At 40.7% G+C, this 27,283-nt stretch overlaps 3 protein-coding genes across 3 annotated transcripts; 1 reads left to right on the forward strand and 2 right to left on the reverse strand.

The window, feature by feature from the left end:
* Nucleotides 1–215: 215 nt before the first annotated feature.
* On the reverse strand, nt 216–2,666 carry LOC102702955 (L-type lectin-domain containing receptor kinase SIT2-like). Its single transcript, XM_006658192.1, has 2 exons — nt 653–2,666; nt 216–391 (listed from the first exon to the last, which is right to left on the reverse strand). The coding sequence occupies exons 1-2, from the start codon at nt 2,664–2,666 to the stop codon at nt 216–218; spliced, it is 2,190 nt and encodes a 729-aa protein (XP_006658255.1).
* Nucleotides 2,667–13,011: 10,345 nt separating this feature from the next.
* On the reverse strand, nt 13,012–15,200 carry LOC102703230. The gene is made up of 2 exons (XM_015839032.2): nt 14,287–15,200; nt 13,012–14,186 (listed from the first exon to the last, which is right to left on the reverse strand). Exons 1-2 carry the CDS (start codon nt 15,075–15,077, stop codon nt 13,463–13,465), a joined length of 1,515 nt encoding a protein of 504 aa, XP_015694518.2. The 5' UTR covers nt 15,078–15,200; the 3' UTR covers nt 13,012–13,462.
* Nucleotides 15,201–22,888: 7,688 nt separating this feature from the next.
* Nucleotides 22,889–27,009, forward strand: LOC102702021 (peptidyl-prolyl cis-trans isomerase FKBP19, chloroplastic). The gene is made up of 10 exons (XM_006657364.3): nt 22,889–23,122; nt 24,739–24,849; nt 25,006–25,091; nt 25,192–25,242; nt 25,713–25,793; nt 25,946–25,990; nt 26,203–26,258; nt 26,361–26,436; nt 26,514–26,626; nt 26,711–27,009. Exons 1-9 carry the CDS (start codon nt 23,005–23,007, stop codon nt 26,610–26,612), a joined length of 723 nt encoding a protein of 240 aa, XP_006657427.1. The 5' UTR covers nt 22,889–23,004; the 3' UTR covers nt 26,613–26,626; nt 26,711–27,009.
* Nucleotides 27,010–27,283: the final 274 nt, after the last annotated feature.

Below are 27,283 nucleotides of genomic sequence, written 5' to 3' on the forward strand. Positions count from 1 at the left end.
ATTCACCACTACTTGAGAATCCGTTTCTATGATAACATTGATAGCGCCCATTTCCTTTGCTACTGCAATCGTCTTTCGGCAAGCCAGGACTTCCACCATTGTTTTATTGCGCATTAAACAGAAAAACCAAAATTATTTTATTGCGCATTAAACCAACGCGATGACGTTAGCAAGACGAGGAAGGCGCCAACAGACGGGTACCACCCATCGGTGACTCATTGGCCAAGTCCACAGTGGACCTGGACCATGGACTCGGTCCATGGCGAGGCGCGCACACGGCAAGAGAAGGGGAGAAGAGGCTGATTGGAGTGGAGGGCGCCACGGCCAGGGGAGGCCCACTGTGCATGAAACTCCGCTTCGGCCCAGGAAAATAAATGAAATGGCCCGTGGCCTGAAAAAAAAGAGAGGAAAGAAAATGGAAAATGAAAGAAATCGCCGTCTTTCGGTTAATTAAGGTTCCGTCCTGCGATCAAATGTTTAAAAATTTTAATTTCATAATAAAATTCAGCCATTGCTGTTAGATGATAATCTAATAGCGTGCACGTAAGTTAAAAAGCTCTTACACACCCTCCCCTCAGTCTCTATATATTAGACGCGTGTTTGACATAAGAAGAAACGTTTAAAATTTTAATTAACTTGAAACAAGTCAGACCTCCTCCTCCGGACAGACCTGTGATCGTGGTCGCCACCGAAGACGACGACTCATCAATGAGGACCTGGTCGACGTCTGTGATGCAGAGATAATCCGGCGAGAACTCCGGCAGCGGCAGGTCACCGTCGAGGTACTGCATTACGAGGCGCATTCCGGGCCTCGCCACGGGCAGCGGGTGCGAGCACAGCAGCCCGAGCTTCACCACCAGCTCCGCCTCGTCGGCGGCGTAATCTTCCAGCCTCGGGTCCATGGCGTCGACGACGGAGCCGCCCGACGACCAAATGTGGCGCACCCACTCGACAAGCACGAGCAGCACGCCGCGGGCGTTGAGACCCACCGGCCGCCTCCCGCAGGCCACCTCGAGGACGAAAGCGCCGAAGGCGAACACGTCGGTGGCCTTGGTGGCCTTGCGGAACCTGAGCAGCTCCGGCGCGAGGTATCCCCTGGTGCCGGCGACGTGCGTGGTGTGCAGCGCCTCGGCGCCGTGGTCGTGCAGCCTCGCGAGGCCGAAGTCTCCCAGGCGGCCGTTCATCTCGGCGTCGAGCAGCACGTTGCTGGCCTTGACGTCGCGGTGCACGATGACCTGCTCCCAGTCGTCGTGCAGGTACAGCAAGCCGGCCGCGACGCACTTGACGACGTGAAGCCTCTGCGACCAGACGAGCGGCCGCGTGGTGTACTGGCCGCCGTGCAAGTACCTGTCCAGGCTGCCATTGGGCATGTGCTCGTACACGAGGAGCAGCTCCTCCTTGTGGCGGCAGTAGCCGAGCAGCCGGACGAGGTTGCGGTGGCGCAGGCCGCCGAGGATGATGAGTTCGGCCGTGAACTGCGCCATCCCCTGCCTGGAATCCGGCGACACACGCTTGACCGCGACGGGCATGTCGGATGCGAGCACGCCGCCGTAGACGCGGCCAAACCCACCCTTCCCCAGCAATCGGGTGAACCCGTCGGTGGCGCGCCGGAGGTCCCTGTAAGCGAAGCGGCGGGGCCCAAGCTCCAGCTCCGCCTCCCAGTTTTCCCGCCTCCCCGCTCTCCTCTTCCACCACCGGATCGCGAGGCCCGCCGCCACCGCTGAAAGCACGGCAAGAACGGATGCAGCCGCGGAAAGCCACGCGATGAAGCTTCTCCGGTCACCCCGTGCTCGTCCGCCGCCGCCACCCTGATCCTGATGAGCTCGCTTCAGTGGCAGCAACGTGTAGTTGAGTGGCGATCCACCCAGGCCAAAGCTCCAGCCAAGAACCTGATGGCTGGTGCCGCCGCTCTCACCCGTCGAAGCGGTGAACCCGAAGTACGCTTTGGTCATGGGAGAATCGCCGGTCACCAGCAACCGCGCGAGGCTGACGTTGTAAGAAAACAGCGGCGTCGACGGCTTGAACATGGGGACGAGAGCGAGCGTGACATCCAGCTGCGTCGTCTCGGCGTCGTAGTTCACCCACAGCTGCATCGGGTCGCCGCTGGAGAGATTGAGCGCCTGGAAGCTAAAGTTGGTGGCGGCGCCATCGTCGCGGTAAATATACCCTGCAGGTCTAGACAGGTTGGACGTTAGGCTGTTGACATCAACGCCGACGTGGTTGCCGTTCCTGTCCATGAGCTCCGGGTCCGCGACAGTGTCGAGCTCCACGGCGACCAAAGGGTTCGAGAGGGCATCATGTGGGTCGGCAAGGCCCAGGTACGCCGGCGAAGAGGCGGCCCGGAAGTCGGCGGCGGAGGAGATGACAAACGTCATCCCGTCTCCGCAGCCGCTGCCGGAGCATGCGATGGCGAAGACGAAGGTGGAGGTGAAGGAGCGGCTCTGGCCGCCGGCGTACTGCAGGTGGATGGGGTAGGGATAGAAGCAGCGTCCCTGCTGCTGGACGCCCGTGGTGCCATTTGTGAGGGTGAGGATCCCATCTTCTCCCACGGAGGCGGCGCCGTCGAGGAGGAGGTTCCTGCCGGTGAACCCGTTGTATGTGAACTCAGGGAAGGTGGTGGCAATCACCTTCTGCACCATCACGCCATTGATCAAGAGCAGCAACATTAAGACGACACTGATCATGATGCTAGCTACTTAGTTAGGCTGTGTGCCTCTGATTGGATTCGATCCTTTAATTTGCTTGCTGGATCTTTGCGTTTTCCTTTGCAGCTGTGGATCACTAGCTTGGAAGTCGTTAATCTAGGGGCTGTTTAGTTCCCAAAAATTTTCACCCAAAAACATCACATCGAAACTTTGGACATCTAAATAGAGTATTAAATATATATAAAACGAAAAACTAATTGCACAGTTACGTGAGAAATCGTGAAACAAATCTTTTGATCCTAATTAGTACGTGATTAGCCATTAGTGCGATAGTAACCCACATGCGCTAATGACGGACTAATTAGGCTCAAAAGATTCGTCTCGTGGTTTGCACACCAGCCGTAAAATTCGTTTTTTTTATTCGTGTCCAAAAACCCCTTCCGATATTCGGTCAAACGTCTAATATGACATGTAAAATTTTCATTTCACCGACTAAACACCCCTTATTTATCGATATATCTAGCGCTTGCTTCATAATTTATGTGTTCGGATCTTGTACTCTCGTTGGATTTAATTGGGGCGTCAATTGCATACGGAGTCAACAACACCTATCATAGTCACTTTCAGCGTTGGTAATTAGTTCACGGTTGTGACTGACCTGTCCTCCAGCAAAGACTTCCAACAAGTGCGCTATTTACTCCCTCCACACACAAGGGCATGTACAATCTGGACCGTCGTGGTAACCACGGTAACTGCGACATTCTGTCGGGGGACGGTAACGGTACAGCTAGGGTATGTGTCAAATAAATATATAAATATACAAGTTAAATTTATACCTATATATTTATGAAGTGATATATCTCATATTAATCAATCTTGGTTGTTCCATGTATGTGGGCTATCGTGCATGTGACGGTGAAAAGCTTTGGGCCTATTCGTTTTAATGGATTTGCAAATGAAAGTGTAGGAATATGAAATCCTATGAAATGTTTGTTGTACCGACATTCGTTTCAAAGGAATGCACCAAGAAAAACTATAGGAAAATTTTCATCTCTCTCCACTATTGAGAGTAAAACATAGGGGAAAAAAGAATCCACTCCAATCTCATTTTCACAATGTTAGAGAGAAAATTCCTATGTTTCTTAATCCTATAGGTTTACACGTATATTCCTATTATATTCATATATTTTTGCTATTGGTATGATTTAGAAATCCTATAAACCGAATAAACCCTTCGTACGTACCTTATAGGCCGGTAGTGTAGTATAGTAGGTGGGCTGGTGATGATGGGCTGCAAGAGAGAGAAAAAAGGCCCAAACATGATAATAATAAGAAAGAAGATCTTCTTCCTCAACACCTCGACTCCGTGCCCAACTGCCCATGCTGCCAATCGATCCATTAGAAATATAATTCTGCATCGCTACACTGCTTCTTGTTTTATATTAGTTCAATCTCCTGCGGCCATTCATATATACAAACTCTCTTATTTGAAAGAAATTCATGTCGTTGGATTAACGTGAATGATTCTGATTCATAGAATTTGTTTGATGAGTAAAACCATGCACCGTAGGTAGATTTAGTACGAGTATGAAAAGTGTAGGTCAAGACAAAATCCCTTAAGAACAAAACAAATATATTTGAATAAGATGATTGCATGGCACCCAAATCGTATGTTCAAATGTCAATCGTACCACATATTTAAAACTGAGCGAGCATTATATATTATTTCATGGAACTGTAGAATAATGAGCTATTGAGCAGCACGACAACCCCGTCCCTTACTATCCTGTACTCGATGCGTTTCACGGCGTAAGATCGTTATGCTAATAAATTTAAATATATACGTAAATTATATGTATTTATCACTGAATGAATTTGAATAAGTTTAATTTTTAAAATACGAAAGGAGTAGTTTTATATATGATCCCTACTGGAGGAGGCAATTATGTTGCATAGTCATTAGTGTTGAAATGACTAGAGGTTTACGGCTTATAAGCAAAATTCCGGCTATAAGCATAATCAAAAAAAGAAAGGTGATGCTGATACTCTCCATTAATTGTTCACATCACCACATGCACTTGGTTACGGCTTTAATTAATAGCTAAGAGATGCTCTCCATCAAATATTACAGTTGACTGATGAAAATCAAACTAGGATAATATTTGAACTTTTTCCATTTAGCTTTAACCCTTCTGTTCAACGAAAAAACATACTACTACCTCCGTTCATATCAATATATATAATTTATATATATGTCTAGATTTATTAGCATAGTTTACGCTAGAAAACCTTCTATCGTGAGACGAAGGTAGTTGTGAAAGCCTGAAGTGCACATGGGCTATCGTGTCATATGGGCCTCAGGACCGGTAGTGTAGCACAGGATAGTACAGTAGGTGGCTGATGGTGATGGGCTGCATAAAAGAGAGAGAGAGAGAGAAACGGCCCAGACATTAATGGTGAGAAAGAAGGCAGCACATGCATATAATAAGGCCAATTTTGCACATGTAAAACCCAAAATTTTAAGATTGAATTGACAACACTAATTGCCTCTGATTTGAGAGCAGTACCCACGGCAGCCCACTATAATGCATGCTTTCAATCAGTAGTACCTTCGTCCTATAGTAACCTTATTTTTCATTTTTCCGTACCCAACGTTTGACCATTCATCTTATTTAAAAAATTTATACAATTAAAAAATTAGTCAAGTATAAAGTACTATTCATATTTTATCATCTAGTAACAATAACAATATTAATCATAAAAAATTTTAAATAAGATAAATGGTCAAACGTTAGATAGAAAAAACAAAAAATAAGATAATTATAGGACGGAGGCAGTATATAGTACTAGGATCCAGCATTGCCATCGCATGTCCGTACATGCTGCTATGCTGCTGATGTGCGGGACCCACTCGTCAGTGACCCCGGACGGACAGAAACATCATATCTTGTACCTGCACGTACAAACTCAATAAATCATCCGTCGATCTGTACCTGCGTATATATACAGTATCAGGTATATCCTGCTGCCTGTCTACGTACATTAGGCTGCCCGTTTTTCTCTTGATTTTTTTACGCGCGAGCTTTGTCTACGTACATTAGGCTGCCCGTTTTTCTCTTGATTTTTTTACACGCGAGTTTTCCAAACTATTAAACGTTATATATTTTGCCAAAAAAAATTTATATACAAGTTTATCATTTTATATTTCTAATATTTTAATGGTTAAATTCATTATTTACTTCGTTAAATACCTATAAAAATCAGACAATATTTTATTTTTTTCGTCGTCTATAAAAGAACACAACCCAGCTATAGAAATTGTTTATTACTAATCAATGTGATACAGCTCCAGCTATGATCATCATTACATTAAGTTACGTTTACATTAAGTTACGTAAGGCCAAGGTTTGGATAATTAAGTTGCTAGTACTGTAAATAATAAAGTGGTACTATATTATATACCCTTAATAAAGAACACTGCTAGCAGTATTTGCTAGTAACTGATCAATTAACCTGAACAAAGTACACTACAATTATGAATATGCTAGTACATGTACAGCAACTAATAATCGATCTTTAATTGGATGTATATCCTCATCATGATTAACTACCTGATCGGCATCAAAACTAACCAATTAACAAGGATATATATTACTATCCGTTTCATATAGTAAGTTTTTTAGCCTTGTCTAAATTCATTCATTGATGTATGTATATAATTTATATATATATGTCTAGATTCATTAGCATTTTTATGAACCTAGATAATATTAGACAGACTTATATTGTGAAACGAAGGGAGTATGTCTTTTGCTTTTGCTTATGTCTATAAGCCAAAATTTAAATTTTAACCTTAAATTTGGAGTTGATTTTGGAGTTTTTTTACCCAAGTTTATTTTTCAGCCTTGACTTTTAGATCGCTAAGAATACGTATATAAAATTTTATTCACAAATTATTTTCTATTTATAAATATGTCGTTTGGCTTTTTTCATAAAAAGCTAAACAATCTCCCTATAATATACTGCCGTATCCATATATAGCATTTAATTAATTAACTTGGTGTGTGTTTAATTTGTATCTATCTTGATGCGTACGTATTTGTAGAAGGAAGGAGTGGTGAGCAACAGCTGGGCCTGAAAACTATGATATATCCATCTAAAAGCATACCCAATCTCTCATCTATCTTATTCTCTATCTTAAAAATAGAGGATGGAGACTATCAGTTAAGCTCCAACAGAACAGCTATCTTTTCATCTATTTTTAGATATCATCCATATCAGGAGAGAACCTTAATATTTGGATGATCTCCCTTCATCCTCCAAAGAGATATAAAGGATGCTATATATAAATGATCTGGTGGAGTACAAAGAGATATGAAAGATGAAATTATTTTAATAATCATCTAAATAAAAATATGGATGACTAAATTTAGATTAGCTGTTGGGATGCTCTAACCATCCTCGCTAGCTAGCTAATTAAGCTTGTAGGTATATATTTATGCAACCGCTAGTTATGCTACTGGTTGTTTGCATCAGCCTCATTAATTTCAAGCTGGCGATATACTCCCTCCTTGTTTCTTTTATCTAATTCATTGACTTTTAAATCTATAACCATTCATTTTATTTAAAAAATTTATATAAGATTTATTATTTTATTGTAATTTGATTTTTTACTAAAGACACTTTAAATATGACTTATAATTTTATATATTTATAAAAAATTAAATAAAACAAACGACGTAAATCTGAAAATTAATTATCGAATAAAAAACCAGCAGGTGTATATATTATGTCTAAGTGGTCATGTAGAAGTTCTCCCATCTCATGGTATATGCCCTTATAAGTTAACCTCATGGTGAGTGAATTGTAAAAAGCTTATTACGTCGTCAATACATCATCGTGTCAGGATTTACTATTTCAAATTTGGGATTTAATAAACATATCTAATTATTGATGTGGGAGTTTTCTAAGTATATCCAGTTATTAAGTTTATATATAAAAATAAATAAGTAAATTTGGCGACCAGAAATAACCAATATAAATAATAATGAGGTGTGCACCAAGTTCACCGTAGATAATAAAGAGCACTAGTGGAGGAAATTGGATTATATATAGCCAAGGAGAAGAGAGTTGCAGAGGACCGGTAAGGCTCCATGCAGTGGAACCAAAAAAGACACCAATGCTTAGGTTGATATATGGAAGAGAATCGGTGTTTGTAGAAAATAAAAAAGAAAGGAAATTCACTCAACTCTCTGTTGTTATAAATATTTGACAATTACAACAAGATTTTATCAAGTTTGAAAACTTGTATTGTCAATTTTATACTAAAATAAATTTATAAAGTCTACTACCTTTGTCCTGGAATATAAAAGTTTTTAGATTGTTTAGCAAAGATTAAGATGGTGAAGAAAAAAAATATGATGTCCTTTTATAAATAAGGAATGGATGGAGTGTGATAGTAGCTGAGAATAAAATAAGAAAAATTTTAACTAAGACATTAAAAAATGATTATATTTTTTGACCGAGGAAGTAGTAAGTTGACATTTAAGACAGTAATTTAAGATAAATATGTGCATACCATTTTATAAATATGCATATGAGAAGTTATGAATTATAACTACTATTTTATATTTTGGTCAGATTTTATTCTAAACATCAAATTTCTATGGCTAAAGAGAATAGTTGGTTTATATACGCTTTCTCAAAAGACATGAGGGCATTGAAAGAATTGAATTAAGCAAGACCAACATATATATACACGTAACATGTTCTGTTGCTCTCTTGGAAAATTCTCTAGAAGAACTTAAGAGGTTACTGCAGGACATAGAACAGGCACGTACAGTACCCCAAGCTAACATTTAAAATATTGTATGTATTAATTTAGAGCTATTTTACAGTTCTACTATTGAGAGGTTGTCAAATTTAGTAACTTCTAGTGCCTCCTGGTATCTTCTCAATTGTAAAATTGCTTATTATATTATAATTTTCTATACTTGCATTGGGAAGGAAGTTGGTCCATCCATCCACGCATAGAACATTAATCATATGTATTCTGCTAATCTTTTCTTTTACCACCAAAATGGATGCGTGTTACGAATGCATGGTTATTGAAAATAGTAAAATTAAGCCATATCGATTTTTTTAGTTGGTTAAATAGTGTTTAAAAAAACGCAAAAAATCGTTCACCTAAAAACATCACGCTTAAAAAATTGAGTCATAGAGAAATACAGAGAGCAACCAAAATACTTAGGTAAGTTGCTAATTAATAGCTCACTCGCCACCACTGCTATCTATATTACTTCATCGTCAGATCTATATTATAAGATTTTCTAAGTTTATATAGATTCATTCATATACCAAAAAATATATATTTTGTATATATGTCTAAATTTATTATAAGAAATATACCATATTATATCGTTCGTATCATTCACATGTGCGTATAACATACTCACATGTGGTGGGGACGAATCCACTTTGCTCCTTGGTTTAGACTTTAGAACAGCACTAGATCTTAAGTAATTGGGGGAACAGACCCGGAATTTAAGCTATTGTCAACGAGAGGTTAAAGAATAGGCTACCATACGAGATGAGACGACTTCATTCTTGGCTTTCATCCCTACGCTTAAGAAAGATAAGGGATTGGATTTCATACGTTCTTTTGGGGTTATAGTCGATGGTTCTCTCTTAGTTCCATCTACTGCAAAACTGGACATGAGAGTTTCTTCTCATCCAGCTCCTCGCGAATCAAATGAGAAAGTGTGCAAATTTCTCTAATTCCACAATATTCTAATTAATAGAAAATAGAAAAAGTTAGGATTTTTTAATATTGAATTTATTAAAATACTAAAATATATAGTCAAGAAGGAAGACCTAGAATATATCTAGATGTGTATGTTTATTTATCTATATTCTATATTTAATGTAATCCTTTTTTAATCTCCTTTTTATATTTTACTCTTATTGAATCACGGTAAAGTATTCTAATTCAATAAAAATTTCGCGGGCGAATATTTACTCTTTCCTGTCTTATTTGATAAGGTTATGAATTATCAAATAAGGCAATTTTTTTGGTTTGTTCCGCACATCCCACCAATGAAGTATTGGGATTCTTTTCAAAAAAATCCTATCCCGTCATAGGTTCTGTCGTTCCCACTGCTTCTTCTTTAATGGTTAGGTTTGAATCTCGCAATGGAGCTTCCAAAAAAATTCTTTCCAAGTCAATTTCTCAGTTTTATTATCCCGGGACGCTCTTTGTTATTGCTTGAAATTTGTATTTCTTCTGGAAGGCTTCACTTGCAGTCCCATTTTGAACTAAATCCTGGTTAACGGACGGTCGCCCCTCCAACAAGAAAAGGTAGAAATATGGAAACGTGTGTGGGTGTGCGTAGAAGGTAACTGTATATTCGCATCGTATCCTTGTTCATCGGGCACTACATTCCGGAAGAAACAAGATCCGGATCATCTTGCGAGTAGAACCAACATGCAATCTTTCTTAATTAAAACATTATCTTACAGCAATTTGACTCCAAAGGCATATGCATGTACTGTACAGCTAGCAAGCTAATCTCCATATAGGAGTATTTATTTTCTTCTAAATTTGTTTCATTTCATATACAGAGATATGATGATATCCAGTGTTTCTAGTCGCCTTCAGAAGACTTGGCTAATTAAGGATATATATATTGATAATAAATTAGTAATATAATGACAACCTGTCGGCTTTTGACAATGGAAATAATATTGCTACACTGACCTGGTTCAGAAAACTTTGCAGCTAATTAAGATCCATTGTATGGTTCCAACACATATTCTTCGTGCCAATATCGCCGTGCGCACGTCGTGATCTGATTAATTTGTATGAGAATTTTCTCATGTCAATCCCTTTTATTATTTTCTTGTTTGGACAAACATAAAGATATATATGATCATATATAATTGGGGCTTTTGTAAATTTGTCATTGGTTTTCTAAATTGTAAGGGAATGACAGTTCTAATATCATCTTTTCAATTTTAGAGTAGCAGTTTTGCAAGTTTCAAACCAGTTACAAATTTACAATGGTCCATATTTAATTTGTGCCATGCCTAATGGTCTAATGGATATATACATTCATAATCCGGCTATAATGGCATTCATAATCCCAGCTAAGTATTATATATTTACAAGATTGCAGGTAGGTACATGTAATGATGTACAATTTTCTCATAATTAGGAGTGGTCACCATCATCAACAGCTAGCTAGCAGCTGCATCCCCTATTATAAGTTTTCTTTTTTGCAAGAATTCAAATATATGAGTCCAATGCGAGCGAAAGCTTTTGTTAATAACAAGACTGAATTAGATTAAACTAAAATTAGGGTCGAGCAAGTTGAATTAAGCTGTCATGGTTTGCTAAACAAGATGTAATTAACAGGCTACCAGCCGATTAGTGGTGTACTAATTAATTTGATGACGAGACAGAGTGGCGTCTAGGGTAGCTAGCTAGCTAAAGGAAACTGTGAATTAATGAAGCTAGAGGGTGAGGTGAGCTGGCATTATATGGATCCTTGTCTGGTTGGATTTGGGAGGGGGTTGTCTGGCTGGCTGAAAGCTCCTGAACAACACCCTTGCCCTTGCTACCTACTCCCTCTATCTCAAAAAACCAATTCTTCGAATTCTGTGTCTAACCTTTCATCATTCGTCTTATTTTAATTTTTTTTAGAAAATTAGAAAAAAAATTAGTTACACGTAAAGTACTATTCATGATTTATCATCTAATAAAAACAAAAATATCAATCGCAAATTTTTTTAATAAAACGAAGAGTCAAAAATTATAAATAAAAAGTGAAAACTTGATTTATTTTGAGATGGAAGGAGTAGTCCATCCGTAGTACTCTCTGTTTCAAATATAATCATTCGTATGTTTTGTAAGTATTTCTATATCGACTCATATGATTTTAGTTATTTTAATAATTTCATAGCCACTTAAATGCTTAGAAAAAAACCTAATTTCAAAAAATTAAATTAACCACTGAAATAATTAAAAGAGAATCTTTTGACACAGCAAGTAGAAGTAAATATATTTTGGAACGAATGCACGAGGATATAAGGATCTTAACATCTAAATACATGCAATAAGAAAGTTGATAAAAGAAATAAATGGAGAAAAGATAAGGATTGGTGAGGGCGAGAAAAAGTGAAAACATTTAGGGGTGAAATCTCGTGATTGACCGAACAGAGAACGTATGCATATAAATTGTTATATTTTGTGGGTGACTGAGTAATTTAATTTAATTCAACTTCTATCAACTTAGATTTATTCCCCACGGTGAAGGTGTCAATTGTTTAAACAAAACAAGACAATCGTACCAAAATTCCTTTTCCTCTTGTCCATGTACTGCTACCAGCGGTTGTGATCAAGAAACTGTTCTGAAACCCTTTTAGTATTTTGAAGAGTATACAATATAAAGATAAGAACAAACACATAGTATTTAGTATTTCAAAAAAATGTACACATAATAGCCGAGAAAAAACTAACAAAAGAACACAACCTAAGTCATCATGCTACAAAATACTCCCTTCAGTTTGATAATTCTTATCTTTTTAAACAACAGCTCGGTCTTCTAAATTTACCATTTAAAAATAATTTTCTGTTAATGTATATATGCATATAGTAAAGAAATATTTACTTTTATTACAGTGCTCTCTATACATTTTGTCCCAATGTTTTCACACAAAATATTTTAAAAGTCATTAACATTTAGTGTTTAAAAAATTGATCAATCTCTTGTTCAAAGTGATAAGAATTACAGAACGGGAAGAAGTACACCTTAAAATTCCGCGATGTTTCATTAGTGCTTCCTGTTAAGGAAAGGAAAGAAGCATCCTATGTAAAATTCCCTTTAAATTTAGGGGTTGTTTACATGGGGCTAAAAAATTTAGTCCCATGTCACATCGGATGTTTGGACACTAATTTAAAGTATTAAACACAGACTAATAAAACAACTAATTTCATAAATAAGAGCTAATCCGAGAGACGAATTTTTTGAGCCTAATTAATCCATAATTAGTAAATGTTTACTGTAGCATTACATAGGCTAATCAAGGATTAATTAGGCTCATTAGATTCGTCTCGCGAATTAGCCCAAAATTATGGATAGATTTTATCCAAACATCCGTAGCCCTATGAAACAAACAACGTGTTGAACGGAAGTGTTTGGTGTGCCGTGCAGCTTAATAATTTTTCGCAGCACACAGCTTCACTCCCCTCCACTCCACTCCCACTCTGCCACCCCCACCCACGCGCGCGCGCACGCACCGCGGGGCCTACCTCACAGACACCGGTGGGCCCGGCCCGCGCGTACAGTTGTGGCCTCGGCGTCTGGCAGCCAGACATCCCATGTGTACGTGGGCCCCACCGCCCACTCACCATTTCCAGCTCGGCCCGGCCCGGCCCACCTCCCCTACAACTGTAGTACTCCCTTTCGATCACGCAAAAAAGAAGAAAAATGCTCCAAAATTTAAATTTGAAACGGAAACATAAATAAATTCGCGACAGACACAGACAACAAGTTTTTGAGTTGCCCCCTTTCTTCCATCTACTTCTAGACTTTAAAAAGCACCTAGAAGTCTAAAATTACAACCAAAAAAAAACTCACGGTTCATCACCAAAAAACCACCAAATCACAGCGAGTGATTTCAAAAAAAAAACACAAACACAACGCAATCTGATCGCCCAACAAAAAACGACAGAGACCAGAACGACGACGGCGACGAACACTAGCTTAGCTGCGCTGTACATCTCTCGGATGATTTGGATAATCCGATTCATGGGTGCCTCACCGGAGCAGGTCGGACCGGGACGCCGAGAGCTCGCGGCGGAGGCGGTGGGAGAAGAGCCGGCAGGCGTCCATGCTCAGGTCGACGGCCGCCGCGAGGGCCACGAACGCCGCCGCGTCCTCCGCGCACCCGACGTGCCCCACCCCGACCTCCACCGCCGGCCGGCTGCACTTCCCCTCCCCCTGCACCGCCGCCGCCATCACGAACCCGCGGTAGTTGCCGAACGGCCACAGCCCGTACCCGAAGTCGCCGCTCCCGCGCGGGCTGCACGCCGGCGACCCGCTCCGCCCGAACGGCTGCTGCGCCGTCAGGTCGATCGCGAAGCGCCCGCCCTTGGACGACGGGACGGTCGACTCCGCCACGGAGACCCCCACCCCCATGCCGGTTGGGTCCGGGAGGAGGAGCTCGAACCGGTACCCGAGGCTGTCGCCGGTGGCCGCCCCCGCGCCGCGCTCGCGCCAGCACTCGAGCCGGCCCCATGGCTTCCACGTCCCGTCCCCAGGGCGGAGCACCAGCCACGCCCCTGGGTTGGACCGGCTCACCCGGTCCGTCCCCGGCGACGCCACGAACGGAGTCACCATTGACGCCAGCGCCACCGGGGAGCCAGACAGGTCGTGTACCGTCACCGACCACCCCTTCCGCTCCTTCCCCGTCCGCTCCCGGTCGGAGCCGAACGCCGTCAGCCAGTTCCGGCCGCCGCTTCCCGTATCGGCCGGCATTGATCTGAATCGTACGAAATTCTGGTCAGAACGACGCGACATTTGGTTGGGAATTTTGTCGAACACCTGGAGGTCGAGGTGGTGGTAAATGGAGAGAAATTTACCTGGAGCGCAGGTCGCTGTTGCTGCGGCAGGAGAACTTGCAGGTGAACATGGGCTGCTTCATGCTGCCCTGCACCTGGAGCACCTGCGGGCTGCACTCCGGCTCGCCGTCGAACTCGAACACGAACCGCGGGTCGGGCTCCGCGCGGACGGTGAGGTTGAGCTGCGCGTTGGCGGCCGACACCGACGACGGCTTGCGGCCGCGCTTCCCGATACAGATCCAGCTGCTGTGGTACACCACGGGCTTCGCCGCGGCCCCCTTGAGGTCGAGCGGTATCACCACCTTCCCAAGCAACCTCCCGGAGCTGCCGCCGACGCCGCAGGTGGTACCCCGACGACCGGCGTACACCGCGACCTTGAGCCGCGCCGTGCGCGACCCGAACAGCGAGGGCTTGGCCATGTGGCGGTCGAGGTCGGCCTTGGAGAGGTGGAACGCGGCGGCGAGCGCGCCCGTGGCCGGCGCCGGCGCCTGCGCCTGCTCGTCCGACGACGACGACGACGACAGCATCACCAGCGGCGCGTCGGCGGTCTGGTACGGCAGCTTGTTGAGCCGGATCTTGCAGTAGCACGGCGAGGTCGACGGGTGCACCCCGGCGCCCGCCCCCGCGGGGCGCGGCGTCACCGGCATTTTCAGCGAGAGGTTGCCGACCAGCACCCGCACGAACGGGCACGGGTCCATCTCCCCCTCCCCTGAATCTCTCTCTCTGTGTCTCTCTCTTCTCGTCGGCGGCGGCAATGGCGATGGCGGAGAGGCGGAGGTGGAGGTGGTGGGTGTGTGGTGACGAGGGATCATAGGGTATAAGACTCGCGCCTTTGCCGTGGCCAGCCTGGATCCCCGATCAGCTGTGTCCCGCGACTCCTATTTCACGCCCTCCACCTCATGTCTACCTCACCTCCATTCGGGCCCCATGTTGGGGATCCCCCACCTGTCAGTGAAAGGAGGCTCGCGCTGGGTAGGGTGTCTTCGGGGTGGGGTGTGCGTGGAGATGCGTGTGGCGCGAGTCCCGCGCGGTCGCACCGGATCCGGGTTCCCGGGGCGCTTTTGCGGCGGGGCCTTCGCTGTGGCCGCTTCCCTCATCTATTTTTTTTTTGTGTTTTTTTCAGTTCCTCCCCTGGGTGGTGTGATTATTTAATTTTTTATAAGAAAACCCTATATTTTTTCTGAAATTATAGAAAAATCACATGTATTATGATGTGTGTGATACATTTAATTTATTTTTTGTTGCAAAGTGACTACGTAATTTTTAACTGTTGATTTTTTTATAGAAAAAATAGGTGATTAGTTCAGCTTTTTCATGTTTCAAATAATATTGTTTTAGATATGTTAAACTTACTTGAAATTTAAATATGAAAAAGAAAAGAAAAGCGAAATGCAGCGAGATCCCTCGTGTGGTGGTAGGTTGCGTGGAAGGAGGAAAGCGAAGGCGGGAAGCCGTCGTTCGTGGGGGGAGGGGAGGGGAGGGGGACCCACGCTGTCGGTGAGGGCGGGGCTGATGATTGTGCCGTGGAGTGGGATCGGGGTCTCCTTGCGGGCCCCACTGTCAGTGGAAGTGGCTGGCTGGGGCAGAGAAGAAAGAGAGACCCGAGTCGTTAACGGTCGCCGCCTTCGGCTTTGCGTTCTTCCCGGATGAAAATGGACATTTTCCTTTTTCTTTTAACATCTATTTAATTTTATAAAATATAAGCAGTATAAAATATAGAAATTTTTCAGCAAGCATATTATTAAAATAAAAGGTTTTCTTATTCCTTTTTACTCCCATTGGATACCGATACGATAATTGTTTGTTTTAAACCGGAGTACAGAATGTCAGTGGCTGAGTGTGAGGAGCATGAGCTAGCTGTACGGAATTACGGATAGGGGGCAGTTAAAAAATTCCTCCCCCACGAATCATCCATCACAAACAGCCTGTCGATTTGACCTCCACAAAAAGGATGGAGTACGCAATCTCTGTTTCTTTTCAATTCTTTTCTTCAATTTTTCCTTTTTCTTTATTTATAAATACGGTGGTGTCGTGCAGAACGCACAGCAAAGCACGAGAAATACTCCCTCTGTCTCAAAATAAACCAATTCTTCAGTTTCTATATCCAACGTTTGACCATCCGTCTTATTTGAAAATTTTTCAAAAAATTATAAAAAAATTAGTCACACGTAAAGTATTATTTATTATTTATCATCTAATAAAAATAAAAATATCAATCATAAAATAATTTTGAATAAGACGAAAAGTCAAAAATTATAGATAAAAAGTAAAAAATTAGTTTATTTTGGGACAGAGGGAGTATATTGGTAGAACCTTTTGTGCGTTTATCAAACCACTCCCTCAGTCCACGATAAGTTTTAATGTTTAATTATTTATTTTATTTTTAAAAAATATGATTAATATTTATTATTTTTAGATTACAAAATATAAATAGTACTTTATGTGTGGTTATTTTTTAAAACTATTATATAATATATTTTAATAAGACAAATGGCAGGACATGAGAGTCCACCAATGCTCGTATATTAGGATGAAAGTAGTACTAAACATGTATATTTTAAATATATATATATATATATATATAAATTTCAGTATCTTATTTTATATAAATTAGGTTTTTATTTGGTAGTAGTTAACTGTATTATTTATGCTGTTTATTGAATAGTTATTATAAATTAGATAGAATTTTACTTTTAAAAAAGCTCAAATGTTCCATGATGAAAAGAAAGAAAAAGATTGAAGAAAATGATGAAAAGGGAAAAAAAAGAGAGAAAAGGAAATGCGAGACGTGCTCGTGCGTACTCCAACCGTATGTGTCCGTTCCGGGATCGCGTCAGTGTCGGGGTGGCCCCACCCTACGGATAGTAGCATATGAAGTGGGGCCCAGCTGAGCTGAGCGATCCAGCTGGGAACAGCCTATATACTGCACAGGATGGGGTTTGTTTTGTTTTAATTTAAAACACTTTTATTTTAAAATAAAAATTGCAGTATACAACTCCAGTATGGTTCAAATTCGAAACGCCCATGCGTTCTGCTGCGGAGCCGCGAATTTGGGTGGATGAGGTGTAGTGCTTTGCTTGCATGCCTTCCCAAGGAAGGGGGTGGGGCCCACCTGTTCGTGTGATGCTCTCTGTAGACATCCAACTCGTGCTGATGGTTCTACAGTATTTTTCAGGTAGGAAGGATGGCACGGTACACTTCTTGTACTCAGCGTCATCTTTTTGCACTTTTAAACCTCAAACTCAATTTTAAATTGAGGTTTAAAATTTGAATTTTTAGCTTATAAGCACTAGTATAAACAAAAAGAAGAACCTTATTACTTATAGAGAGTGTGTGGCTTTTCTTTTAGATATTACAATTCTTTCAAATAAATATTTACATCAATGTGCATGTGCATATACTCTCTATGTTTTTAAAGTAGTTACTCCCTCCGTTTCAAAATAAGACAACTTTTCAATTTTTAGATATAATGTTTGACTTTCGTCTTATTTAAAAATTTATAATTAATAATTTTATTTTTACTAGATGATAAGACATAAATAGTACTTTACGTATGACTATTTTTTTTGAATTTTTATAAATTTTTCATATAAGACGGATGGTCAAACGCTGGACATAAAACTCACAGTTTGTTTCTTTTCGAGACACAGGGAGTATGTTTTTTTACTTAATCACAAGGGAGAGCCTCCCTGTCTGAAAAGTTTTCATTACTTGAGAGGAGCATACATAGGGCAAGCATCAGCCGCCTGAAGATAATTATAGATTCCGACCGTAAACCGCGAGACAAATCTTTTGAGTCTAATTAATTCATCATTAGCATATGTTGGTACTGTAGTACTTATGGCTAATCACGTCCTAATCAGACAAAAGATTCGTTTCATAATTTTTCCGTAACTATGTAATTAATTTTAATATTCATTTATATTTAATACTTCATTTAGGTGTTCAAAGATTCGATACGTTGTTTTTGGAAAAAGTTTTTGGGACTAAATAGGGTCTAATTGTATTACTGAGCTAGCATTGCCTTCTTTAAATCCAAATCACTGAAATCTGAATTAGGTACTAGCTACCTTTCTGATTTGGGGCCTGCACTGTCAGTTACGACCTGGCTAATTAAGTAAGCATGACACTAAGTACGTTGCCTAGCTACCTGATGTGTCCTGATGTCCTGATTGCTCCCAGCTGGAGCAACAAATGGCTACTTAATTGCTGCTGCTTGCAAATTAGCTGTTGATCACACATACTAGTATCCAATTATTTGCAGTAGCAGCTAGCTTGCTATTGTTTCTTCAATGCCATCTCTTAAATTGATTGACAATTAGTAGCTGACAGCCAGCAGTTGGGTTCGGTTTGATTGTCATAAGGCCCCAGAAGGAGAGCTTTTTTTGTCTGCAAATGCAGCTAGCTTGATTAAATCACAGTACTTAAGACAGTCCCACACACATCTTCTTCTTTTCTTTATCAACACTTTGACATTTTGAAAAAAAAAGGGCTTTGTTTGTGCTCTTTTTAATCACCCAAAAGTGCACTCTTAGGTGTCTAGTAGTACTATAGTAGCCTTTTAGTAGCGTTTTGGAGGCAATTCACTGTGTGGGCTTGTGCTGTTCATGATTGATATAGTGCTATGATCTACCATTAGGTTCAATCAACAGTAGTACTGTCAAGTGAGTAATCCGTAATTAATCACCTAGCCAATCGCCCTATATTAAGCTTACAGAGTTCTTATGTTTTGGCTATTTAATTAGTTCAGAGTATAAATATACCAGTATACCACAAAGTATACACCATTTTAAACATGCAAATATACTATACAAACACTCCATTTGTCCCGAAAAAACAAATTTCTAGAAATAAATCTGTGCATGAATATCAGAAGTTGGTTTTTTTAGGATATAGGGTAACAGTGAACGATAGATTTGAGGAAACTATATTGGTGTCGTAGATACAATATTCTCTTCGTTCCACGTTATAAGATTTTTTTTGTCATGTCTAAATTTATACGTGTGCAAATAAACATATACAAAACATGAACATTGATACATGGATGAATCAATGTAAACCCAAAAAGTCATAATATAACGAAAAGGGTACATTTTATATAAACCTTAATTGAACTTGAAGTGTTTTGATTTAGTATAAACTTAAAAATGGCTTAGGGAGTAATTAGCTGCATATTGCTTCCTAAATAGATACAGTATATATGAGCAGGCAGTACACAACAAACAGAGCAGTACAGCATAGGATTCTACCTGTGCTCTTTTGATTCTTGTCTCTTGTGCCACTAAATTACCACTAATCACCAAGCTGGTCTTGGCTTTACGCCAGGGGAGCATGCCATTAGTTTATCTGATAAACATTTTCAGCAACTTGCAGGCTTTGCATTGTGCATGAGATCTTCTGATAAACAAACAAAACTTGCAGGCCTCGTGCGAGTTGTTTACTGATGCAGCATGCGTCCGATTTGATTAATTGCAAATGGATACGATCAGTGCTGGGCTTAGCTAGCTTATGCCCTCGTTAAAATATATGGGTCAGAGCTGTGTCAGAGGCTATTAACTTGAAGATTTGCTGAGTTGAGTTGGAAACTTTGACCGCTAAATACCGGTATAGCCGATGCACGCGGCGACAGGTGAACCGTTAAGTAAACAACTTTCTGAGACCTTGAGTTGATTAATCAACAACTTAGCTAACAGTGCGACTTTCTAGTCTTGTCTAGATTCATCTATCGAGGAAGATATATAATTCGTATATATGTTTAGATTCATTAGCATCTATATAACTCTAGGTAAAGCTATAGTGTCTTACATTATGAAACAGAGGGAATAGTAGACTATTGATTTAGAGATAGGCTAGTAGTAGAAAATATTATAATTTTTACAGTAGTATAAAAGGATCTGATCCTTTGTACGAGAAAAAAAAATATAGATTAGTTCACTGATAGAAAGCATCCCATGATCAACCTGAGAGGCAATTAGGCAGTGGGGATTAGGACAAGATGATCGATCGATCCTCCAGTGTTAGCTAGTGACTGTACTTTGACCAAATTAATCAAAAGATATTTATGCAAGGAATCTTGCTTTGTTCTTGTTACAGCTTGATAAGTGTTGCTAGTTGGCTAATTAAGGAGTCAGCAGTTTGTCTCATTGTCTGGATTTTCTTGGGCATCCTGATTACCACTTGCTTTCAGATGTGTTGGTTTTGCATCCTTGGTTCAGACTTCAGACACCTGAGCGCCTCCAACACACTTGAAGGAAAACCGGTAGCGTTACTAGGCTGCGTTTTTTAAAGGGACAAAGATGAAAATAAAAAAATTCTGACTTTTGTGATACCTATTTAATAATGTAAATGATGAAATTAACTGCTACAATATTTAAAATCTATTTTAGAAATATGAGATGACGACTTCTATGTAGAAATATTTTGAAAACAATATGCCGTTTAATACGCAAATTCGAGGAAAACCCTACTGTTGATCAAAAGTGCACACAAAGTTTGTAATGTTTGTGGCCTCAAGAGTTCAAACTCGGTGGATGGAGCCATGTAATCCCTAGTCACATTTCAGGCATTTTCGGATTCATTGTATTATTTCATAGAAATTTTATGGTCTAAAAAAATATCAAGATACTAACTTTTTAATATAAAATTTTAGTACGTTAAGATACCTAGTAGTTAAGATACCTAGTACTTGGAAGCCAAGCTATTGCCTAGAAAATATGATGTCTCAAAGTATTATTTAAAGGTACTATGACTCTTCCAGCATAGGCTGTTCATGTTTTTCTCCTAAGTAAACTTTGTATTTACGTTAGTGACATTTTACAAATTTGAAAACAACAAACAATACTCCCTATGCCACAAAAAATCAATCTCTGAAAATGAATCTCCCGTGTATCCATTAAGACATGTCACAATTATCAAAATACTAAAAAAATGTTTGGCTACTAAGCTGGTAGGATGATTTTCCACCCAAGAAAGGGTATCTTTAAATCTCAACCCTCCATTCATTCCACCCCAATTCCATCCTAACTCTCGATTTATTTACATTTCCCAATCCCACCCTTTATAACCCGATATCTAAACATGCCTAAGCCCCAAAACACCTTGAATCCTATCAAACAACATGCATAAAAATACTAAATAAAACATAAGAGATCATATATAGAAGTCATAAACAAAAAAATGAAGATATTAGATGTATAACTCCTACCTAGCTAGCAAAGAAAATCTAAACAAAAAATATAATGTTGGAAGAGAATATGAAAGAAAGAAGCAATGTACTCCTACTCCACACTATCTAAGAGCATCCCCAACAATTCATCTATCTCATCCTCTATCCTAAAAATGAAGGATGAAATACAAAGATTGAGCTCTAGCAGAACATTCATCTCATCCTCTATTTCTAGATGCTATCCATATTTGGAGAGAGAAACTCTATATTTGGATGTTCTCTCTCCATCCTCCAAAGAAATATAGAGGATGTCATATATGGATGATATGCTGAAGTGCAAAAAGATATGGAGGATGAAACTGTTTTAGATAATTATCCAAATGAAGATATGGATGACTAAATTTAGAAAATGAACTAGAAGTCGGAAGTTTTTAAAACTCAGTTTTTTTCTGATGGGGACATCAACGCCATCGATACATCCACAACTCCACCAGTATAACTTCCTGGTCCTATTGCCCGCGCTCGTGCACGGTAACTCAACTATCAAGTAAGCTCTTTCTTGAGTTCATGTTCCTCTTCTTTATACCCCGGAGACGCGTGCACTATTGTTATACTCAGAACGATGGAGAGGATCCAAAGGGGCAAGGATTCGCGCGGGGTGGATTTGGACTGCAGGACAATGGCAACTTCTAACGGCCGCCACAGCTTCATGCGAACTCCGATTTGGACGTTCAAGTACTTCATGGAAAGCTTATCAAGTCTACTTTCAAATGGATCCAACCCCATCTTATTATCTGTTCTGGATCGACAGATATTATTGTTTTACTTCGGACTGGTTTATGCCCATGGGTGTTGTGTCACCTCTTTTGGCCCAATGGGACGTGTATCAAGTTGGGCCCATCAGGGGCGCGTCCTAGGGTTAGGTCACGACCCTCTGGTCGTGCTTTTTCCCTATTTATACCCCTGGCCACCACCAAGAACGTCGGGTTTTGTTTCTGTAAGATATTTTTGCTACTTCCTTGTACACGTGTGTGTTGATGCAACCACTCGGATACTTGTTTACAGAACCCCACCACTATAAGCATTCATCTTTGTCGTCATATTCATCTCACAATTGAGTCTCTTATTTACTTGTTCTTGCTAGTTCTCGATTGCTCGCAGGACAAATGCCCTCGTAGCCGGCGTCGCGCACCGCAAGATCTCGTCGACTATTGGAGGTGGTGTATTGGTTGCTAAGGCACAACGTTCTTGGACAGCTGTAGTCGAGCCGTGAACATCATCTCTACTTCAATCGAGTTATCCTCTCATCGAAAGATCGGACACCAAAAAGAAACCCTCGCGGGTCTTCATCATTTTCAGAGTGCGAGAGAAGCTGACTTTTCATCGTCCGCAGGTCTCTTACACAGGCCCAAATAAAAGAGAGGAAATAGATGGGCTGCAGGGCCGAGCCAGCCCGGCCCAAACCAATCCACATCGCACGAGGAGCAAAGCCTATCTCCTCCAGCCGCGGCCACGCGGCGCAAACTCGCCGGCGCCATCGCCTTCCGCCTCCACCTCCTCCTCCGGCGACTCCAATGGACCTCGCACGCGCGTTTGCCGCCCTGCCCGCTCCTCGACTCCTCCCTGCCCCGCTCACACGGGCTCGCTGCCATGGACCTCAGCCATCCACCCCGGCGCCGGCGGCGGCAGCAGGTAAGCTTGCGTCGATCCCCACCCTGTTCTTCTCCAAGGCCGCAGCCCGCAATCTGTAAGAGAAAAAAATAACCTTCCTTTGAAGTGTGAGATAATGTATTAATTTGTTGACAATTAGTATAGAAGGATTGGATAGGAAGTTGCTCATTTCCAAGCATTTTTCATGTATATTTATCTGTAACCGAGATTGATTAGGCTGATAATTTTTATTGTAGCAGTGCTGCTTTGTGCCTCGGGATGCATTTTAGTTTCTTCCCTTCAATTAAACTAATATATGTGTTATATTGCAATTCTGAATTGGGAATAATAAAAAGAAGGCAAAATTTGCTACAAGACATCGAAAAAACACGTAATTAGCCGGTGGACACCGTAAGATCACAAATTTGCTGCAGGGCACCACAAAAATGTGGTAATTCGCTATAGGGCACTCCGGCCAATTTTTTATTATTTTTGGAGTTAAAAATTCTAAAAATGACGATATTGTCCTCGGGAACCAACCCGTTATGTCGACTGGTCCAGTCGAACCAGACCCAGTTGGTTTCGGTGCACACCGCACCCGAACCCTAGCCTACAGGGCGAGTAAGCAGGTGGCGACGACGGTGATCCAGCTCAGTGGCGGAGCCACCTATGTGGCGAGCTATGGCGGCCGCCATACCTGGTCGCCGGCAGAACCCCTCGCCATACTCAGTGTTATACGTCACGCAAAAGATGATTTATAAGTATTGTGATTTATATTGAGTACTATTCGCATGATGATTTATAAGTTAATGCATTATAGCTTCATTTATTTTACATATATAGTTCTTATACACAAATTAGAACTTAGGCCACGTTTGGGGTAAGGGGATAAGGGGTAAGGGGATAAGTTAACTTATCCAGCGCGAAAAACGTAGTAATAAATTAGTACATGATTAATTAATTATTAGTTGTTAAAAAATATAAAATAGATTAAATAGATTAATATGATTTTTTCAAACAACTTTCATATAAAATTTTTTGCAAAAAAAATACCGTTTAGCAGTTTGGAAAACGTGCGTGCGGAAAACGAGGGGCATAAGTTAACTTATAGGGGGGCCAAACGCGGCCTTAGTAGTATTAAGCTCTCCATAGGTAGATTTTCGTCCTGGCTCCGCCACTGACCCAGCTGCGACGAGGGCGCATAACGGGTTGGCCACCGAGGGCAATCTCGTCATTTTTAAAATTTTTTACTCTAAAAATAATAAAAATTGGCCGGAGTGTCCTATAGCTAATTACCACATTTTTGTGGTGCCCTACAGCAAATTCATGATCTTATAGTGTCCATCGGCAAATTATGTGTTTTTTTCGATGTCCTGTAGCAAATTTTGCCTAAAAAGAAACGGTGGCTCCAAGTCCCAGGGACAATATAAAAGCTCAATGTAGTTTATCTATCCTAGTTTACATTGATCCTTAAAAGATGAAGTTTTCAGGGATTAAAATTGATATTAAGCATGATATGCATAGTCGCAGAGTAGTTATATTGCATCAATGGATATCTCTTTTAAAAAATAGGCAAATAATCAATAAGATTGTTTTGAATCCAAATTAACTGCATTGTTCTTGCTTAATGCAAGCCTCTGTTAATTACTTCTGTACAGGTGGTATGTTGGATAGAAGGAGACTACTGTTGATTCCTGCAATCAGTATCACCATTGGCTCCTTCCAGTATGCTTTCGAGAAGGGGGCAGCAAAAGCTGAGTTTGCTGATAGTGAGTCATTTATCACACATAGTAGCACTGTCCACTGTTGAAAAAAAAAATCTATGGAGTGATCTATTTACTATTTAGGTAGAATGGAATCACTCTTAGGCTAGGTCTTAGTACATACTGTTAATCACGCCTCACTTCTGGATATTGCAATTTCAGTGCCTGCGCTTCGTGGGAAGGATTATGGAAAGACGAAGATGCGGTACCCTGATTACACTGAAACACAATCAGGCCTTCAGTACAAGGTGGCATACTTCTATCGAGCAGTTTACTTTTTGCAGCAATATCATGACACGATCAGACATGTTCTCTACTTCTGTTCGTAACTCTAGTGAGAAATTGTAGGACTTGAGGGTTGGTGATGGCCCTTCTCCAAAGGAAGGGGAAACGGTAGTGGTGAGTTATCAGCGTCACATTTGATGTTCATATCTAGCTAATCTGTTGTGTACTTGCATGTGTTATACATATCTCTATGTTTAGTATTATCATTTGTTGATGAGAAAATATAAGAAATATCATTGAGAAACACCTAATTCTAAGAAATATCATCGACGAGTGCGAGTTGTATGAAATGTCATTGTACAAATGACTTTGTTTAAATAAATATCATCGCCATCAGGGTTCGCCAGCCGTTCTCCGTTAAGTGTTATAAGATGAACATTGTATTTAATGGCGTGAGATGGACGGAACCCTAACGGTGGCGTAATTTCTTAAATAAAGTCATTTGTATTTCATAGAAGTCGCACTCGTACTTGTCAATAGCATTTCTTAAACATAGGTATTTGTCAATGACATTTTTTAGATTTTCTCTTTGTTGATTTATGCACAACCCTGATATAGATTTGGATTGTGTGAGTGCACTTAAGGTTGACTGGGATGGCTACACAATTGGATACTATGGTCGCATATTTGAAGCTCGAAACAAGACCAAAGGTGGCTCCTTTGAGGTACAAATTGACCCCCTTAGTGTACACAAGGACAACTGGACAAGTCCTTTGCTAGGATGATTGGAAGACTCGCAGCACGGTTTTTTATTTAGATATGAATTATTAATTTTGTTTAATTTCATGAATTCCCCATACTGTAATATGAATTTCAGGGTGGTGATAAAGACTTCTTCAAATTTAGGCTTGGATCAGGACAGGTGAGTTACTAATTTAATCTAGCCAGCATCTAGTGTATCATTCTTTGGTTGTACTATTGTTCCATTTTTCATGTCTATGTCTGTGCAAGCTAACTGCTCAATTGTTCATTATTTCAACTCCATAGAGATCTAGTCAATTCTGCTCGATTAAGAACATTTTAGCTGTTGTTTGTGCAAGCACCTTTCTGACAAATTGCATTTGTAACATTTAGGTCATACCAGCTTTTGAGGAGGCTATATCAGGCATGGCTCCAGGTGGAGTTAGGAGGTCAGGTGTCATTTATCCTTTTTGAAGCACCATTTTCAATATAAGCATGTGTTTATATTCATAATATTTAAATGTAACATGGATGAAATTCATAAGCCTCAGAATAATAGTACCACCGGATCTCGGATACCCTGACAATGACTATAACAAGTTGGGTCCAAAACCAACGACATTCTCGGTAATTTCTTTCTTTTTCTTTTGGCATGACTGTGCGAATTCTGTTGATCAATTTTCTTAAAAGCTAACGTTGTTCAGGGACAAAGAGCTCTGGATTTTGTTTTGAGGAATCAAGGGTTAATAGATAAAACTCTCCTGTTTGACATTGAGCTTTTGAAGATAATACCAAGTCAATAGTGCATGCATATGAGGTTCATTTCTTCCTTGGAAAGTAAAATAATTCTGGCTTCTTTCATGTTCATTTACCATTCTATAATTTGTCTTGCTTGAGCCAGTAAAATGGCAGAAGCATGCATTTTTCAGGGCAATGTTGATGACCATTTGGAGGAAAATATTCAAATTTTGGACGTCGTACCAGTACCAGTTGACATATGTAAATATATATGCCATCAATTTGAATGCGCACAAAATTTTCTAAGCACATAAGTATTGTATGTCAAATGCTTGTTGTACAGAACTGACACCATGGACGAATTCATTACGACAGTAATTATTCAAACCATATTGATATGATATCAGCCACTCAGCCACTTATATACATCACTGCCACAAACAAAGTTTCTCTTAATTGGGATGTATGTAACTACATATACACCTCTCACAATAAGCAGATTGGCTCGTTATTTGTCAATTATCAATGGAACTTCAGAACTGGATGTGGCCAAAATAGCAACGAATCAGAATTACTTCTTTCATGATCACAAGGCAAGGACCCATTCTCATTAACAAAAGGGCAAACTACAAGAGTTTTGAACAAAGAGTACAAACAGATCGGCATGTCACACAACGATCGCCACACAACAGAATGCTAGAATGCAACATAGCTATGCCAGTGAACCACCTCCAGA

The sequence above is a fragment of the Oryza brachyantha genome, chromosome 7 (assembly GCF_000231095.2).
Source record: "Oryza brachyantha chromosome 7, ObraRS2, whole genome shotgun sequence".
Classification (NCBI taxonomy): Eukaryota; Viridiplantae; Streptophyta; class Magnoliopsida; order Poales; family Poaceae; genus Oryza; species Oryza brachyantha.

Coding starts and splice junctions, on each gene's coding strand:
- LOC102702021 (XM_006657364.3), top strand. CDS start 23,005: ATGGACCTCGCACGCGCGTTTGCCGCCCTGCCCGCTCCTCGACTCCTC. Junction 23,123..24,738: donor GGCGCCGGCGGCGGCAGCAG/GTAAGCTTGCGT, acceptor ACTTCTGTACAG/GTGGTATGTTGGATAGAAGG. Junction 25,092..25,191: donor AATCAGGCCTTCAGTACAAG/GTGGCATACTTC, acceptor GAGAAATTGTAG/GACTTGAGGGTTGGTGATGG.
- LOC102702955 (XM_006658192.1), bottom strand. CDS start 2,666: ATGTTGCTGCTCTTGATCAATGGCGTGATGGTGCAGAAGGTGATTGCC. Junction 392..652: donor AGGTCTGTCCGGAGGAGGAG/GTCTGACTTGTT, acceptor CTTTTTTTTCAG/GCCACGGGCCATTTCATTTA.
- LOC102703230 (XM_015839032.2), bottom strand. CDS start 15,077: ATGATCCCTCGTCACCACACACCCACCACCTCCACCTCCGCCTCTCCG. Junction 14,187..14,286: donor AACAGCGACCTGCGCTCCAG/GTAAATTTCTCT, acceptor CGTACGATTCAG/ATCAATGCCGGCCGATACGG.